General features: G+C 38.2%; 1 protein-coding gene across 1 annotated transcript in view; it reads left to right on the forward strand.

Moving 5' to 3' along the window:
• Positions 1-18,945, forward strand: part of PDGFC (platelet derived growth factor C) — a 148,202-nt gene extending 129,257 nt beyond the window's left edge. Inside the window, exons 4-6 of the mRNA XM_089525617.1 lie at positions 10,914-11,121; positions 17,529-17,746; positions 18,817-18,945. Coding sequence (XP_089381743.1) covers positions 10,914-11,121; positions 17,529-17,746; positions 18,817-18,933 — 543 coding nt within the window. The 3' untranslated portion in view covers positions 18,934-18,945. The remainder of the gene's footprint in view (positions 1-10,913; positions 11,122-17,528; positions 17,747-18,816) is intronic.
• Positions 18,946-19,195: the final 250 nt, after the last annotated feature.

Consider the following 19,195-nt stretch of genomic DNA (forward strand, 5'->3'; position numbering starts at 1 on the left):
AAGGATAGGAAGAAAATCAGCTCATTTGAGAAGTGGTGCTGGAGAAGAGTGCTCAGAATAAAGGGACCAAAAAGACAACCAGATGAGCCCTAGAACAGATCAATCCTAAACTTTCCCTCAAAAACAAGATGATGAAATGGAGGCTGTCATACTTTAGCCATTTCATAAGAGGGCACAACTCATTAGAAAAGACAATAAATAATGCTAGGAAAGGTAGAAGGTAGTAGAAAGAGGAGAACACACCGTGCCTGATGGCTGGAATCAATCAGTGAGGTAACACTAAATCTGCAGGACCTAAGCATAGGGGACTTGGAGATATCTCATCCACAGGGTCACCGTGAATCAGGGCTGACTCAAGGGCAGTTAACAACAATAACAATGAGCAGATCTCATTAGTCTGCAGGCTAGACTAACATTCTACAAAATGAATGTCCTGTTTTTCAGGTAACTGCTAGAATTTTCCCCCAATGTCAACCTGTAAAGGGTAATGTCACCTTGGTTCCAGGTCTGAATAAACCTGTTCCCTTCCTATGCCATCTCCTTGCCAGTTCCCAGTTTGCATCTATGGGGAAGCCATGGCAATCAGATGATACCACAGCTGTTCTGCTCCTGGTTGTGATGCAGCTGACCTGGCCTGAAAGTGCTATTCTCTAACCCCTAAAGCAAGAATGCCCTGTTATCTTATGAATGCTTCAGAGTGCTCACCAAGGTACTTATTAATTAAGCCACTTTTTGAACCCTGCTGTATCCATCCAAAGTGCCAAATTATATATACCAAATTAGCCAAAACAACATTTGATGCCCCACTACCTAAATGTAGAATGCAGTAGGCATCAAGAATGTATTTTGTGCCACAAGGAGATACCCATGCATTCGTAAAAAGGGTGGATATTGGCTGCTGTTCCAAAGGACTCTGCCACTGCAGGACCCAGATTAAAATTAATTAAAACTAATTAAAACCTTGAAGATGCATCAGTGTACATACAATATATGTTTTTAATTTATATTTGAATTCTCATGTAACGTGACTGACATTGCTCATTGCCCTTGGCATCTGAAGCCATTTTTAATTAAGAAGCTGCAGAATTTCTTAATCTTCACAGAAGATTTCACAGGGAAACAACAAGGATGTTATTGTGGGAGTCTACTACAGACCCCCAAGTCAGACTGAGGAATTGGATGATGTCTTTCTAGAACAGATGATCACACATTCAGAAAGGAGAGATGTAGTAGTGATGGTTGACTTCAACTATCCTGATATTTGCTGGAAGGCAAACTCAACCAAATCCTCAAGGTCTAGCAAATTCCTCAGTTGCCTTGGAGACAACTTCATTGTCCAAAAGGTGGAAGAGGCAACAAGGGGATCAGCTATTTTGGATCTGTTCCTAACCAACAAGGATGACCTAGTTAATGGAGTGCAAGTGGTGGGATCCTTAGGTGGAAGTGACCATGTTCTCCTGGAGTTTGTTATACAATGGAAAGGAGAAGCCAGGCATAGTCAAACATGCATTCTAGACTTTAGGAAAGCCGATTTTTTGGATATGTCCGCAGCAAAAGGAAGAAGAAAGAAACGGTTGGGCCACTGCGTGCAGAAGATGGCAAAATGCTAACAGGGGACAGAGAAAAGGCAGACTTACTCAACACCTTCTTTGCCTCAGTCTTCTCAGAAAAGGAAAAGGGTGCTCTACCTGAGGATAATGGAGCAGAGGACAGAAAAGAGGAATTTCAGCACAGAATAAGTAAAGAGATTGTACAGGAATACTTGTTTAACCTAAACGAATATAAATCTCCAGGACCAGATGAACTACATCCAAGGGTATTAAAAGAGCTGGTAAATGTAATATCGGAGCCATTGGCAATAATCTTTGAACTCCTGGAGAAGTCCCAGCAGACTGGAGGAGGACAAACATTGTCCCCATCTTCAAAAGGGGAAAAAAAGAGGATCCAAACAATTATCGTCCAGTTAGTCTGACATCTATACCAGGAAAGATTCTAGAGCAGATCATTAAAAAGAGAGTCTGTGAACATCTAGAAAGCAATTCCATAATCACAAAAAGTCAACATGGATTTCAGAGAAAGAAGTCATGCCAGACAAACCTTATCTCTTTCTTTGATAAAATTACCATCTTGATAGATGAAGGGAATGCTGTGGATATAGTATATCTTGATTTCAGTAAGGCCTTTGGCAAAGTTTCCCATGTTATTCTTGCAAACAAGCTTGTAAAATGTGGGCTTGACAAAGTAACTGTTACATGGATTTGTAATTGGTTGACCGGCCGAACCCAAAGGGTGCTCAACAATGGCTCTTTTTCATCCTGGAGAAAAGTGACCAGTGGGGTCCCACAGGGCTCTGTCCTGGGCTCAGTGCTATTCAACATCTTTATTAATGACTTGGAGGACAAAATTGAGGGCATGCTTATCAAATTTGCAGATGACACCAAATTTAGGAGGAGTAGCTAATATCCCAGAGGACAGGATCAAGATTCAAAATGACCTGAACAGATTAGAAAACTGGGCCAAAGCTAACAAAATGAAATTCAACACGGAGAAATGTAAGGTACTACACTTAGGGTGAAAAAATGAAATGCACAGATATAGGATGGGGGACACCTGGCTGAATGAAACTACGTGTGAAAGGGATCTTGGAGTCCAAGTAGACCATAAGTTGAATATGAGTCAACAGTGTGATGCGGCAGCTAACAAGGCCAATGCGATTTTAGGCTGCATCAATAGAAGTATAGTGTCTAGATCCAGGGAAGTAATAGTGCCACTATATTCTGCTTTGGTCAGGCCCCACCTGGAATACTGTGTCCAGTTCTGGCCACCACATTTAAAAAAGGACATTGAGAAACTGGAGCGTGTCCAAAGAAGGGCGACTAAAATGGTGAAAGGTCTGGAAACCATGCCCTATGAGGAACGACTTAGGGAGTTGGGGATGTTTAGCCTGGAGAAGAGAAGGTTAAGAGGTGATATGATAGCCCTATTTAAATATTTGAAGGGATGTCATGTTGAGGAGGGAGCAAGCTTGTTTTCTGCTGCTCCAGAGACTAGAACACGGAACAATGGATGCAAGCTCCAGGAAAAGAGATTCCACCTCAACATTAGGAGGAACTTCCTGACAGTAAGGGCTGTTCGACAGTGGAACACACTCCCTTGGAGTGTAGTGGAGTCTCCTTCCTTAGAGGTCTTCAAACAGAAGCTGGATGGCCATCTGTCCAGGATGCTTTGATTGTGATTTCCTGCATAGCAGGGGGTTGGACTGGATGGCCCTTGCAGTCTCTTCCAACTCTACGATTCTATGATTCTGAGTCTCTTATTCTGTGTAGGCGCATCCATATATTTGAATGAAATGTGGGAGGGAATGTTTCTTCTGCTTTGAATAAACTGATGTTTCTTTTGTCCTCATCAGTATTAAGACAATTCACAGTGACAGTAAAACAGTTATTTAATCCAGAATTTTTTTGTGGTGGGGGGGGGGGGGGGGGCAGGCAGAGTTTATTAGCATATCTACATATCCTCCAACTGTCCTGATTTTGCAGGGACAGTCCCAGTTAATCTTCTGTTCTACCACCTTTTCCACTGCCTTGAAAAAGTCCCAGTTTCATTCTCCTCCTACTTTCCTCTTTTGTTCTCTGCTTACTTCCATTGCTGCAAACTCAGTTCAGAGTGGGAAAGTAATTTGCACTTAATTTATACAGTACAGGACAAAGGACAGAAGTGGATGGAATCTTGCTCTTTTCAGTAGACACAGCTACAAACTGCTGTAGTCTCTCCTAGCTTGTCTGTACTTCCACATTAATAAATTTTGCCATCTTGACCACACTCAACTGAAATTCTGGAGGGCATATATTTACATTACATAGATATAGCTTGAACCCTCCTTAACTGCCATGGCTGCATCTTCCAGAATTCTTGGTTTTGTAGTTTGGTGGAATTCTCTGCTAGACAGCGCTAGTGTTGTGGGTCAGCAGTATGTATTCATGTGTAGCATATTATTCATTCTTTATTATTTGTGAATTATTATTGCTGGCTATAAAAATAGTCTATATATATATATATATATATATATATATATATATATATAGAATTGTACAGTATTGTACTTCATTTAAAGCCTTACTGTTCCTGAAACTCCCCAATTCCTAACATTTTGATCTGTTAATTTGCTACCAGCAGTTGGGAACAAGATTCTCCATCGTGGGTTTGAACTGCTGTTATACTCAGCCATCCTCTGAGTATAGGCAGCTGTTGTTTTCTGCATACCTCATTTCAGAATTCCAGTTCGTTATCTATTTATGAGTCTGAGGCTGAGTTCTTAATGGGATGTAGTTTACTCAGCTGTAATAGCTTGTTTTTGGGTTTTTTTAAAAAAAACCAGAGTTTAAAGTTTTGGCTCAAATTATTTGTTAATGCTTCCATGTGTAAAGATACATAATTGTGATTTTTAATGAAAAAGATGTTATTTGGCTTAGTCAGAGACTTGATATCACGATTACTCTGAAGTTCCTCCAGATTTTAATAATTTGAAGTTGACATGTCAAGTGCTGGTTAGTATATGTTTTATTGGCCACAAATTCCTACAGTGCTGATTTGTCATTTCTACTTGTCACTTAGGGCTTGTCTACATGGACAAAATAAACTAGGGGGCAGTCCACACAAAGGACAGGACTATTCAGCCCATTTTCAGGTCTTTCCATCTCTTCAGGGCATTAATCCGAGGATTCGCTCTGGATTTGAGTAGAAAATCCAGATATCCATGTGTGTGTGTGTGCGCGCGCTGCACTCATAGGACTGAGCATAACATAAAATACTGCTGTGCAGAGGATACAATATGAATGGCTGGAATCCTGAACAAATCCACATTGCAATATTTTGTAGGAGAACCACACTTATATATTTATAGATCAGTGTTCAAAACTGATTCTATAATGCCACTACACTGGAATATAGTATGATCCCCATATCTGCAGGACTGGTACCCAGTTTCACTTACCAACATCTGAAAAAAATATGTTCTCTCTGGCATTTACTAGGTCCCCCAGCACAATTCAGTGGTATGTGTCTGCCAGACATTGACCATAGAGTCATGCTGGAGGACCTAGAGATTCTTAGAGAAGTGTTCTCTCTAGGCATTTCTAGTGGCTATTCTTAACTACACTTAGCTGATTTGAACCCACTGTGGTTAATGAAGATGGTTTGTTTCAGTAATCCATAATATAAAAAATTTTATGAGCTAAAAACACTTGTCTGCACTATATGGAACATCTGCACTGTAGAAATGATGCAGTTTGACACCACTTTAAGTACTGTAGCTCTATCATATGGAATCCTGGAATTTGCAGTTTTACAAGGTCTTTAGCCTTCACAGCCAAACAGTGCTGGTGCCTGACAAAACTACAAATCCCAGGATTATGTATGATGGAACCGTGACAGTTAAAGTGGTGTCAAACTGCATTATTTCTACAGTGTATATTCACCCATAATGATAAACTATAACTAAACAAACATTCACTCTCTTTCTTGAAGCTCTACTGGAGAAGGAAGGGTGTCATAGTGAGGCCAAAGCAAGTTTGTTTTCTGCTGCTCCAGAGAACATGACTCAGAGCAATGGACTCAAACTTCAGGAAAAACGTGATTCCAACTCAACATTAGAAAGAACATCCTGACAGTAAGAGCTGTTCAACAGTGGAACACACTCTCTCTGAGTGTGGTGGAGCCTCCTTCTTTGGAGGTCTTTAAGGACAGGCAGGATGGCCATCTGTCAGAGGTGCTTTGATTTTGTTTTCCTGCATGGCAGGGGGTTGGACTAGATGGCCCTTGTGGTCTCTTCCAATTCTATGATTCTAAGAAAAGAGGGGAAAGGGAATGCAGAAGCCAAAGGCTTGCATGTGTATCCTAATACTATAATTTAGTGTTCTGTCCAAACTAGGTCACTATATACATATCTTAATTTTTAATCATGTCTTGATTCTTTATTCAAAGAGAAAAGTCCATTCTCTCCCCTTTCTAGCATTTAATATTTGAATTACTATGACTTTCATAACAGCATTGTTTATCTTCTCACAAGTGGATAGTAATTTGTTATCTCCTTTTTTAACCAATATAATTTGTAAAACATTTCATTTACGAGTCGTTCTTTCCCACCCGAGATATACATATACTTTCCCCAAAGAATGCAAGTTTACTTTTTGCATCCTAGCAACAAGTGCAAAATATTTTGCTCTCTGAACTTCAAAAAGATTTATGTCTCAGCTTTTCTAAGCCAAGTATATACAGTGAGTTTAAAACTGATAAGATGCCTTTTCACTTCACACATACCTCCAATAGAGTAGTTAAGAATACTGATTACTTTACTGTATCCTTTGTACAGTAAGACATGCAGTATGAATGGAATACTTTCAAGTTCACCTCAATGCAAAATATATTTAGTTTTATTCAGATATGTTAAAAATTCTATGCATTAATCTACATTTTAAAGAATTTAAAATGTGGCACAAATATGACTGCCAGGACCAAAAACACAGGACATGCTGAAACATAAACATACTCTGGAAGAATTTATTTAACACTGCTTTTCTCATCCTCCCCTTGCCTCATCACTTAAACATTTTATTTGGGTTGTGGGATATTTTTAAATTGTTCCTTTTCATCAATGAAAACAAACCACTATCTTTCAAAAATACAGAATGCCAGTTCTAGCCATGGAAACTGGAGGTTTACATCTATAAGGAAAATGCAAATGTAATCTAAGAGTACATCTACGCTGATGAAAAAAATGGTCTCATCTTTCATTTTTCTAGACTTCAGTGACTCTGCAGTGACCCGGCTAATGCCACACACTCATAGACATAGGTGACATTGGAATAATCAGCTAGACATCCCCTGCCCAGGCAAACTCACTTTTCAACCCCTTCCCAGCATGCATCAACCCCTTGTCTCTCCTGTCTTCAAAGCATTCATGGAGCAGCATTTCTTCAATAACAGGAACTTCGGTTATTAAGAAATGGCTGCTCCGCGAATGCTTTGCTGATGGGAGGGGAGAGGGAACACTTCAGAATCGCGACCTTTGCATTTCTGGAGCATTTTATCAGCGTTTTAACCACAGTAAGATGGGGTGTGATAATCTGCTTAGGGTTTAGAGAAGTTGTTGCTATTGTTGCTACTGCTGCTGTTGCTGTTATTACAGGAAGAGTAGATACATTGTGCCCATTCCCAGCTGTAATACACCTTGGCACACACAAGCAACTCTCACTTCTGTCCCCAGGGACCTTATAAAATAGCCTCTTGGCATTAACCAGTAAATGATCCATCCTAAGAGTTAAATGGTTCAGGAAGATGTGAACTGGAAATAGATGGGCATGATGCAGTTGCATTTTCCAAATAATATGTTTCAGCATGGTAGCATTGTTTTAAATATAACTAATGGGTTGATGAATGATGTACTTTTCTTTGGCTTTGACTGTTTCATTAAAAGCTGTTAACAGCAGATTTTTTTTATTTGGTCTGAAGGGTTTTCTTTTACAAATAATCAAGACAATCTTTATTTAAATATTTGTGCTCTGGTTAGGCTTTGAGAGCATTGCTTTTATTGCTCTCAATGAAAGCACAGGAGTCTTGCAGGAAAGGGTTTGCTCTGCACTGAAATCATATTTTGATAGCTTCAAATATATGCAGGAAAATACTGTATAAATAACAGTACAGGAAATTCCACTTGATCCAACACTAATTGTCATTTTTGGCTCCACTATAAGGTACCAGCAGGCCTAGGGTATTTATACTTGCTTTGGTTTGCTGTCCCATTCACATACAGTACTATAGTTCTGATAAAATATTTGGTGTTGAGTATTTAAACATGCTTTCCCAAAAATAAAATAAATATAAATGGAAATCTGCAAGCTTTGTTTTTGCTGATTTTGAAAAAAATCTATATGTGATCCTGATATCTCTTTCCTCATAGTCACATTCACCTTTTTCCATGATCAACTTTCATATGAACTCATACACACCATACACTCCAAAATAAATGGCTAGATTTAATATGTACCATTTCTTGAAATTTTTATCATGCTAAACAATTTCTATTCTTATGAATATGGTTGACTTGCTATTTATTCATCCCAACTCTAATTTTAATAATTTTTATTTTGGGGCCTATACAGACAGGCCAAAATAAAGCTGCTTCAGGTCACTTTGGAGGCATACTGTTTAAATGACACATGCATCTTGAGTCCAGAAGCTGTGGCAAAGCTGCGCTCCAGTCCTTAGGACTGGACTGTGCCTTTGGTGTGGCTTCTGTCCTGTTAGGATGGATGCATCATTTAAACAGCATACCTCCAAAGTGACCCGAAGCAGCTTTATTTTGGCCTGTCTGTACAGGCCCAATGATTGCCATTAAGTACCATTACAATACAAAATTAGTGGTACAATAAACTACAATTCCCAATAAATTATAATACTTAGCACTGAGCCTGGGCAGTTAAGGCAGTCTCAAACCAGATTATTTCTGCAGTGTGTTTTGAACCTTTGTCTTATGGAAGCCCTATGAATTAGAATCTTCCAAGACACCCTATCTTCAACAACCCTGCTCAAGTCTTGTAGACTCAGTGCCATGACTTCCTTGATTGAGTCTACCCATTTGTAATGCAGGCTTCCTCTTTCCTACTGCTTTCTACCTTATCAAGCATTATTATATTTTTTGGTAAGTCATATCTTCTCATGATATGGACAAAGTGTAACAGCCTCAGATTAGTCATCTTGGCTTCTAGGAACAGCCCAGGCTTTATTTGTTTTAGAGGCCATTTATTTGTCTTTTTTATCAGTCCACAGCATCTCTTCTCCAGAACCACGTTTTAAATTTTCTTCCTATTAGCTTTCTTCACTGCCCAGCTTTCACAGCCATACATGGAAATTAGAAATATGAAATATGAAACATTTTAACATTAGTATTCAATTATATATCTTGACAGTTTAGAATACTAAATTGTAACTTCTTAGCTCCCCTTCCAAGTCCTAATGTTCATTGGATTTCTTGATGGCAGTTTTCATTTCATTAATAACTGAGCTATGTTATGGAAAATATTGAACTGTTTCAATTTCTTCATTGTCTAATAGTTACATAAATCATCAGTGATCATTATTTTGATTTTCTTAATGTTCAACTATAAACCTGCCTTTGCACTTTCTTCCTTGACTTTCTTCAGTAATCATTCCAAGTCTTTGTTATTTTCTGCTAGTAGTATGGTATTATCTGCACATCTTAGATGGTTGACGTTTTTTCCTCAAATTTTCACTTCTAATTGTGCTTTACTTATTTTATGTTCAGCATAAAAATTGAACAAATAAGGTGATAAAATGCAGCCATGCCTGACTCCCTTGCCAATTGGAAACCATTCTATTTCTCTGTATTTTCTCCTGATTGTAGCCTCTTATCCTGAGATAATAATAGTGATATCAATGTTTGAATTTCACATTTGTAAAACCCATTCCCGTTTAGATTTTCAAAAAGGTTTTCTTTTTTACCTTTTTGTCCCTAGTGAGATATGGGGAAGAATATGGTGTAGTGGTGTCTCTGTCATTAATATTCTACTACTGTACCAGCACATTGTCAGAAACTGTAATTATCCACCACCAGGGTTTTAAAAATCATAAAAATATACAATACATAAATAAATACATAGTAAAACAGTGCCATTTTACAATGTGTGAAATCATTATTATGTTAATATCAATTTGAAATTTAATGCTGAAAATTTCTGAAGTTGAAACTTACACTATTTAAAAAGGCTAAAAGTGTTTTTTTTGGGGGGGGGGGTTAGGATGTCAGTGAACATTGGAGGGAAAGAGTTTGTTACATAACATTCATGGATATTGCATTGTAACTGGACTGAACTAGAAGCAATCTTTTAAAAACACAGAGGAAAGGTCAAGACTCTCATTTAGGTCCCTGAGGATCAAATATTTTAATTTTAAACTGGAATTTTATAGCTAAGGTTTGGGGAAAACTATACAGTATAATGAAAGCTGGAAGGAATGTATTTATTAAAGAAAATAAATATTTTATTTTTAAAAATAAAATATATGTCGATAAATCCAGTTGCTAGTGCCATCTAGAGTAGACCAATTGAACAAATGAGATTTCCATAAATACTAGCTCACCACTCAGAAAATACAGTTGCCCTACTCTATTTGGGACTAGCAATTGGACCCAGGGCAGGAATTAGCACTTGCCAGGGGTAGTGGGCACTGTTGTCTATTTGGCCAAGTTTTGATCATCTTCACTATTTCAAGGAGTATGGGCCTATATAAACCTTTCTTTAGGCAGAAAGAGCCTAGAACAAGAAGTCCCATTATTTAAAGCTGCATCCACACTACAAGAATAATCTAGGTTGACACCACTTTTACTGCCATGGCTCAATTCTAGGATTTGTAGCATGCTGTGGCACCAGAGCTCTCTGACAGAGAAGGAGACATGTCTCACAAAACTACAATTCCCAAAATTCCGTAGCATTGAGCCATGACAATTAAAGTGGTTTCAATGTGGATTATTTCTGCAGTCTTAATTTGAGGAAAGGCTATAGAAATGCTTTTAGAGATCTAAAAATGGTGATCTGCCCCCCCCCCCCACAAGAAATGGCTAGTTGAAACTATTAGCCATTTACAGGGGGGCATTCCTTTAGGTTTTTTGGGGGGGAGAGGTATGGAGACCTTTTTGCTCAGTGAAAACAGCCCAAGAAGTTGTATGTTGCCAATGGATCACATTTTGCTCTCATTTGGTTTAGGTCACTACAGTTAGTATTACACAGTGTAACTGAGTTCAGATTTTAAATTTCCAATTTATGAGAGTCAACAGAGGTCATCATTTTTTCTCTACTACTATTCTATATTCATTTACGATGTTCTTTGTCTCATTTCAGCATCATACAGAATCTACCAGTCCAACCGTGCTACCACCATCAGCTTTACCATTAGAACTGCTAAACAATGCTGTTGCTGGATTTAGTACAGTGGAGGAACTTATCAGGTATCTTGAGCCAGATAGATGGCAATTAGATTTGGAAGACCTATACAGACCAACTTGGCAACTTCTTGGAAAAGCTTACATTCATGGGAGAAAATCTAGAGGTAACTAGTTTTCTCCATCCTCTGTTTCTTTCTCTTACTCCTTCTCCCCAATTCCATGCTTTGATTAAGTACACAAATGTTAACCACCTATGAGAACTTTGTAATCACGGTTCTTTCTCCATCTGTATGTTTATTATATCTTCATGCTCATAATTATGCAGCTGTTTACTTCTTTCACAAAATAATGCATTAACAGCTTTTTGAAATAGCATAGATTAGTTGGACTTCCTCTTCATTCATTAACAGTTATTACAGCAAACAGTAAGGGAAACCATTATATCCTCAGATATAATTTTATATAAGTATATGAAAATATACTTTTATAAAAGTAAAATTTTCAATGATTGTTATGTCTATCTTTACCTTTAATGTGATTACATTGGCAATGTTTTAAAAATAGAAATTTGGAAAGAACAAATGAAATCCCAGTTGTTTTAACTTGACCCTCTCCTAGTAGTGATAGGGACTGGTTTAAATTGCTTTTTTTAAAATGAGAATGCATACCTTAGCTTGAAATCCAATACTCACTCACTTGAATATTAAACCTATTGAACTTAGTAGATTTTTACTTATGAACAGAAATATAAATGAATGTGTTATGAATGGACTAAAAGCCTTAGTGTGACCTAGCAGACACTTAAATATAATTAAAATAAATCAACATCTGTTGACTAGTCAAAACTTCTCTTCTAAGGTGGAAGAGAAGGCAGGGTAGGATTACAGCTGCATTAAGCCTGGAGGGAAGGTTGTTCCACTGCTGCTCTTCCATCTCATCCAGCACAATAATCATGTCATTCATGATGGCAGGCAATTATATTGTTGAATCAATAGGGTTCAAATTACATGTTAAAACCTGTTTCCTTACCTGCATGCAGTAATGGGTAGAAAAATGTTTTCTTTCACTTTCTTTTGAATGTACCTTGAGTTAAGATGCTGGGCCCCATTGTATAATTTCAGTGTAATTATAGGAATGTCTACTCAGAAATAAGTCTCACTCAGTTTAGTGCATCGTGCTTCCAGGTGAGTTTGCACAGGATTATAACCTGAACATGTTCAATATTAAGCATAGTGATGTGAACAATATTGTTGCTAGCTTAATCACTGAATACATGTAAGCACAACTATGACAATATGGATGGAGTTGTATCAAATTTAAATTTAGAGTCTTGGAAAGCTTAAAAATGAAATTTGTTACAAAGTGGAAGCTGGGCAAAATCTTTCTAAATTTAGTTTTGGATGTTTGCCCTGATCACCTGAATATAGAATAAATATCTGGCTTCTTACCTACATCTTTGCTATCAATATATATACAGGAACTCCAATATCTTATGTGTGGTGATGTGATGAATAGGATTTCTAGTGTTGTAAACTGTATTTTAAAAGTATATAACGAGCTCTTTCTTAATTAGAATATTGCTCTTTTGCCTGTGTATCACTTGTGTGTTGTAAAGTGACCCACAGGCATTGATTAGCATCTATTCAAAACCAATCCAGCAAAGCAAAAAAATTTCTGGACCACCAGCAGCCAGAGGAAAACAGTACAGAGATAATACTTTTTAAAAGAATTCTAATGAGACACTAAAATAGAATTGCTATTGAATAAACATATCAGACTATTGCAATATCCATTCTAAAAAAAGGACCACCCTCAGACTGCATTACTGAGTTTGTAATATAATAGCCTATGGTTGAAAATCTCTCCCCTGAGAGAACATGACATATAAGATTGTTACAGAGATGAAATGTTTGGTTTTTAATACAACATGGGGACTTTATAGAGTATCTCAGGGAATGAAGTGGGGGTGTGATTTTTTTAATAGAACATATACCTTTGACTTAAAATATCATAGTTTAGTTTAACTTGCATAACTTTATATCAGTTATTGTTGGTAGCAATGTAAAAAACAATCATGAATGACTTCTGATATGTGTACAGCCCATCTTGGTTGTCTGTGCATAACAAATGCTGGCTCTTCTGTTTTACTTCTATTGCAGTCATTTGAATTATGATATGTCTAGCAGAATCTGTCAAAAATCCAGTTCCATAGCTATTTAAATGTAGATTAATATTAAGATCAAAAGGGTGATTCTCATCTTTTTGTAGCGAGGTGGAGGAATCCTTTCATTATGAAGGAAATTCAGTATTTCCTTTTTATGCATGTTTTAATACAGAAGTGAACAATTGCTGCAGGAGCCAAGTTTTCCCTAGGCACAGTGAAAATATCCACATGTGGAGATATGCTACACCAGCACTATTCAGCTCCCATGCAGAAAAACAACATTGTCCAACACATGTCAATAGTTGGATGCAATGTGTGTGATATGCACTGTGTAATCACAATATGATATGCATAACTGCAGTTTGGAACCACAGTCAGCAGAATGTGCCCCTTTCACTATGGCTAATAATTAGCACTGCCTGCATAGGTCAACTCACATATGTATGTTGGTAACAGGAGACCAGCTCTATATGCCTATGACAGATTGCAGTATTTCACATTTGGTTGGAAAAAAACACAAATCTGATCCACAAGTGGCATTTGGCTTCCACATCTGGGTTTTCAGGGGTGTTTTTCTTGGTTTTGGGTAGAGTGCACTTCACTAATCCTGAAACCCTCCAGGAACAGCAGTTGACCTTTAGAGGTAATCCCCCCCAAACAAAATTGCCAATTTTTGGAGGGATATGGGGACTCTTATGAGACCCTTGAACAGAAAGAAAGAAAGAAAGAAAGAAAGAAAGAAAGAAAGAAAGAAAGAAGAGCTGTGGTCTTTAGGCAGCTGGCAAATGCACTTTTCCCACCGTTGGTATCATTCAAAAATTAATTTAGTATCTCCTGAATCCAGTTGGACATAAAATGGCAGCTCCCCTTGCTATTCAAAATATCCCTAAATTTATAGCCCCTAAGACATAAGAATCAAAAACCTAAGAACTAATCAATCACTTGTTTTCTTCTTTAACCTCCACTATTAATGGGGAAAGCAACACTCAACTTTTGACTGAAGAAGGAAATTTTCTGCTTGAAAAGAAAGCAGAATCCTATACAAATGAATTCTCTGGTTTCATTCAGAATTAATTGTTCATGAATAATCAGCAAATTCACATAAAATCAAAAGCTCATCTCTTTCTATCCCATCCTGCTATCATACAGAACACCCTTTCTAAACCTGGCATGCACCTCCCTGATGTATTTGATGAAAATGCCCATCTTCCCCAGTCAGTCTGGCCATCTGAGAGGCTGGCTGAGGATGATGAGCATGATACTCAGCACATCTGAGGACACCAGCAATGGATGTGGCAGAAGCCAGAATCTTGCATGGTGACAAAAGTTCCACTATGTGCTAAAAAAATTCCTTATACAGATCATTTGAAGCACAGCTGTAATTGAATACATTTTAAAAATCATAACACCTGGTTGTTTAATTCTCACTGAAAGTTTTATATATTCCACTTGCAAATTTTGTTTTTAGTAATCAGTGCTTCAAAAACATTTTTATTTGAAGGCACACAGTATGAGCGTTTCCCTGTTTGAGTTGGATTTAGTTTTCAGGTAAAAGCTCTGATTCATGCAGTTACATTGCCACTGCAAATAACCCTGTGTTCTTTCTGAGGCTGTTCTAAAAAGTTCTTTGACTACTGTGTCAAAGATGATGAATGAAAGGGAGTCTAGTTCAAAAGGGTGTTTAAATGTTCACATTATAATAGGTTTTGTAGCTGAATCCACTTTGTAGATCCAAATAACATTTTCTTCTGGATAAGTAAATATTTTAAGGGAGTGTGTATGTATGTGTGTTTTCTCAACTTGCATTTTATTCTACAATGTGTTAAAGGATATATTAGGTAAAACAAATACGGGAACGAAAGAAGAGATTTTTTCAGTTCAAAGACTTGATAACATAAAAACTATCTAAAACTGCTAGTAATCTATGCAAGCAAAGTATAATATTTTGTAAACATGCAAACTTGTAGCATCCTAGTGTACTCTGACAAGCCGAGGAAACCCAATTTTCCTATTTGAAATAGTCTTAAGTAGGATTTGTATAATGATTCAAAGTTATTGCCATTTAGGAACAATGTCATGGAAACCCACTGGTAACTTTGGGCAAGTCACACATTCTCAGCACCAGAAAACCCTGTGATAGGATTGCCATACATTGGGAATGCCTTGATAACACACAACAACAAAGGCAATATGTACATGCACTTCCAGGCATTCCCTGGAGTCCCACCAAATTTCAGAGATGTTTCAGAGGGGAACTGTGCACCTAGAACCCTTTGGGAAGTGTAATTCAGCACTGAAATAGGGATATAGGGATATGTGTCCTGGTCACAATACTTCTTGTATTGCTGGGGGGAAAATGTGGTTACCAGAATTACTCTTTTCCACTTCTAGTCACTGCTGGGGCACTAGAGAAAGAGTTGCATCATTAAATTGGTCCTTAGTGCTGGCAAATTAGCCCAACTCTGATTTATCAGGTTGTCTGCAATAGCAAGTACATTTCTACACTGCTTATTAGTGCATTTAAGCACTCCCCAAGCAGTTTACAAAGTGTAAGCTAATTCCCCCCAACAATCTGGGTACTCATTTTAGTGACCTTGGAAGGATGCAAGCCTGAGTCGAGCTTGAGCCCTTTCGCTGGGATTGAACTCGCAACCTTGTGGTTTTTGAGTGAGTGGCTGCAGTACAGGCATTTAACAACTGCACCACCAGGGCTCCTCAAGGAGCTTGCACTCTGACTAGTCTCTCCCATTACAAGTTAAAGAAAGAACCCACAGTTTTGTTCATTGAATAATGTATGGATTTATCTGGTCATGAAATCTGAACTAAGGGCTATGACTATGAGTGAACAATGACCATTTATTTAACCATTACACTAGAAGGGATCTGCCATTGTGCTTCAGCACACTGACTCATTGCCAAGAGAGGAACTGGTGCTTGTGCCATCCAAACATACCCAGTGAAAGCCACAAAACCCACATAGAAGGCAGGAAACGTTTCTTCCACATGTATGTTTTAAAAGGGAAGGGAAGTTCTTCCCTGATACTTAAAGATGCAATTAACTATGGGAGCTCTCTTCCTCCATCCCCACTCAGCAATGGGTTTAAAGAATTTACACTTTTTTTTTTTTTTTTTGCATTCTTATACAGAGAAATAGGGAGAGAGTCTGATAAGAAATAAGCAGTCTGTGGAAGAGTTCTTGCCTCCAAAGTGTGAACAAGGCAAGGGATGCTTTTGAGTTTTTTGGTCCAGATTTCAGTAAATTTTTTTTGGGGGGGTGGGGGATGTCTCTGTGCAAAACCACAGAAAGCAGAGAAACTGGCTGAAGTAAAAGTCTTGGAAATGTTTTTGATAGATGTTATAACAACTCCAGGCCTGTCTCCTGCTCTTGAGTAGGAAAGGGATCTCAGAATTCTATCCACTACCAATACAAATTCACCCCATGAGAATAAGTAACCTAGTGGGAATTACTGAAGGGTTTCAGCTCTGATTCTGGAGATGTCCTTTTTGCTCCCATAGAAGATGAGAGCCCTATACACATACATGTGCACACACTGAGTAGAGGAACATGGAGAGATTAGAAAAGATGAGTTATTTTAAGAAAAGCTTTTATTCTAAGCAAGCGATCTTATATTAGGAAAAGGTTATGACGTACACGAAGGCAACTTCCTTCGGGCATTAATTAAGAGTTGTTACAAAGTTGCAAAAATAGTCTACGTCATATTCAGCCAATGTTAGGAGAAACATAAACTTTAATTTAGCTAACTGAATGTTCCTATTCTGCTCACAGTACAGATAGCATTCTGGGTCTTTGAATATTTATGGGAAGCTGGGAGTCTAGACTCCTGTGTCCAGTGGTACAACCAAGTGGTACCTTCTCTCCTTCTCCATCTGTCTCAGAGTCTCTTCAAAGACTCAGAAGATCTGTCAGTTAGTCTCGCTTGTGCTTTGTGACACAGTGTTTTATAACTTCTCATTTTGGAAGCACCTTGAAGCTTCAACTCTTCTCCATAAACTGGTCATCCTCATTGGGCAATTGTCTTTCATGCTGTCTGTTGTTCTCACCTGATGTTGTAACCTAAAACCATCACATTATTAACCCTTTGTTTACCTGAAGGAGAGACCCTCAGCTATGTTGTCCAGATAATGGGAGCCCATTTTCACTGATGTGGATAAAAGAAAAAATAAATCAATTATTGTGCAAGTCATTGGGTTTGTTTGTTTGTTTTGTTGCTTTTGAGGGGGGGGGCTGTCATTGATCAGTTTCTTTCAAAATCCATTCCTGCAAACACACAAATGTGTATGAAAGGAGCAGGAAACATCTTATAGCCTTTTTTTCTAGGAGGTATTTATGCTGCAGAAATCTGATAGATAAATGACACTAAACATTTCCCTTTTTAAATTCTTCAGTTGTAGATTTAAACCTTCTGAAAGAGGAGGTACGAATGTATAGCTGTACTCCGCGCAACTTCTCTGTTTCTCTACGGGAGGAGCTGAAACGAACGGACACCATCTTCTGGCCACTTTGTCTGCTGGTTAAACGTTGTGGTGGAAACTGTGCCTGCTGTCAGCATTCTTGTACTGAGTGCCAATGCGTCCCCACAAAGGTTACCAAAAAATACCATGAGGTACACTGTTTTATTAAAACTTTTTTTAAAATTCTGGCCATAGACAACTATTCATAAACAATTTTCAGGATGGCAGTCATCTTAGTCTGTTGCAACAGAAACAACAAAGACACTCATGGCAACTTAAAGTCATGACATTTTATTTTGTCTAAAGTGAAGTGATTGAGGCACCTGACAAAATAGGCTGCAGTCCATGAAAGCTCATACCAAATAAGACTTGTTAGTTTTTAAGGTGCACAAGACTCTCTGTTATTAACAAACAAAATTTAGACTCAAGCAAAGGTTAGCAGAATACTTTTGTTTACATCAAACAGCATTCAGTTTGCAGCACAATAAATTTCAGGTTACAAAGAACTCTTATCCAGATATGGGAAATTATCTGCCCAGTATCTGGGTGCATAAAAGATTTTGAGGCCTGCAAGCAATATCATGTCAGTATATACTCTGGTGCCTTCACTGGCCTTTAACCTTTCAGCAAAGAACTTGTGAGTAAAGAGGTGGCAACAGCTGCTCTTGCTTATCCTTGCTGTTCCTTTGCTCATTTCTTCTGAGCCAGAGCACCCTCTGACAGAAAAACAGGCAGAATCAGCAAAGACCATGTTGACCATGGACTTCTCAGCAAAGGCCATTACCCTTAATAGGTGCTCAGCCATGGTGACTTCAGATGCTAACCTTGACGTAAGATAGATGAAGCTTGATTCAATATTTGGATGGTTGTGGGGAAGCTCTTGGTAGCTTATTTGTATTGGAGTTGTGCATGTTTAATGGTGTTGACTTACATGAAGGAATTCTGAAGATAAAGAAATACTGTACATTGTAACAGCCTTATTCAGAATTTCTAGAGTCAAGAAACTATCTCTTTGTTATAAGCTTTCCTATTAACAAGAAATGACCAGTATCCCTACAAGTGGCATGGCTAACCCATGAACAAGGTGCCATACAGCTGTAGCATAAGTTTGTATTGGTGTGAAAGAGACTACTGTGTTATGCACAGCTTGTTTCTGACTTTGCAGTAGGGATATATTCTGCATACTAAGTGGAATTCTAATGACAAGACTGTCTCCCTGCAGGTCTTGCAACTGAAGCCCAGGAGCGGTGGAAAAGGATTGCATAAATCTCTGACTGATGTACCTTTGGACCACCATGAGGAGTGTGACTGTGTATGTAGAGGGCATTCAGAAGGATAAAAGGAACTAGATGTGCTTCTCCTTCTTTTACAGAACATACAAAGAGTGGCTGATGTTGTTCTGGGGTTGTGCATTAATTTCCTTCTGTAATCTCAGTTGTTTGCTTTGGGACTCTTCAGTCTTCTGGATTTGACACTGCTGGGGCACAAAGAGAGAAGAAATCAAACTGGGATTACACATGCAATGTAACAGGATGATTGCTTGAAGGCCCCCTATCAGGATGAACAGAAGGAGGTATCAATGAGGAACTGTTTTTCTCTGC

This window comes from Sceloporus occidentalis, unplaced genomic scaffold, assembly GCF_023333645.1.
Source record: "Sceloporus occidentalis isolate IW3139 unplaced genomic scaffold, rSceOcc1.0.p SCAF_5, whole genome shotgun sequence".
NCBI lineage: Eukaryota > Metazoa > Chordata > Lepidosauria > Squamata > Phrynosomatidae > Sceloporus > Sceloporus occidentalis.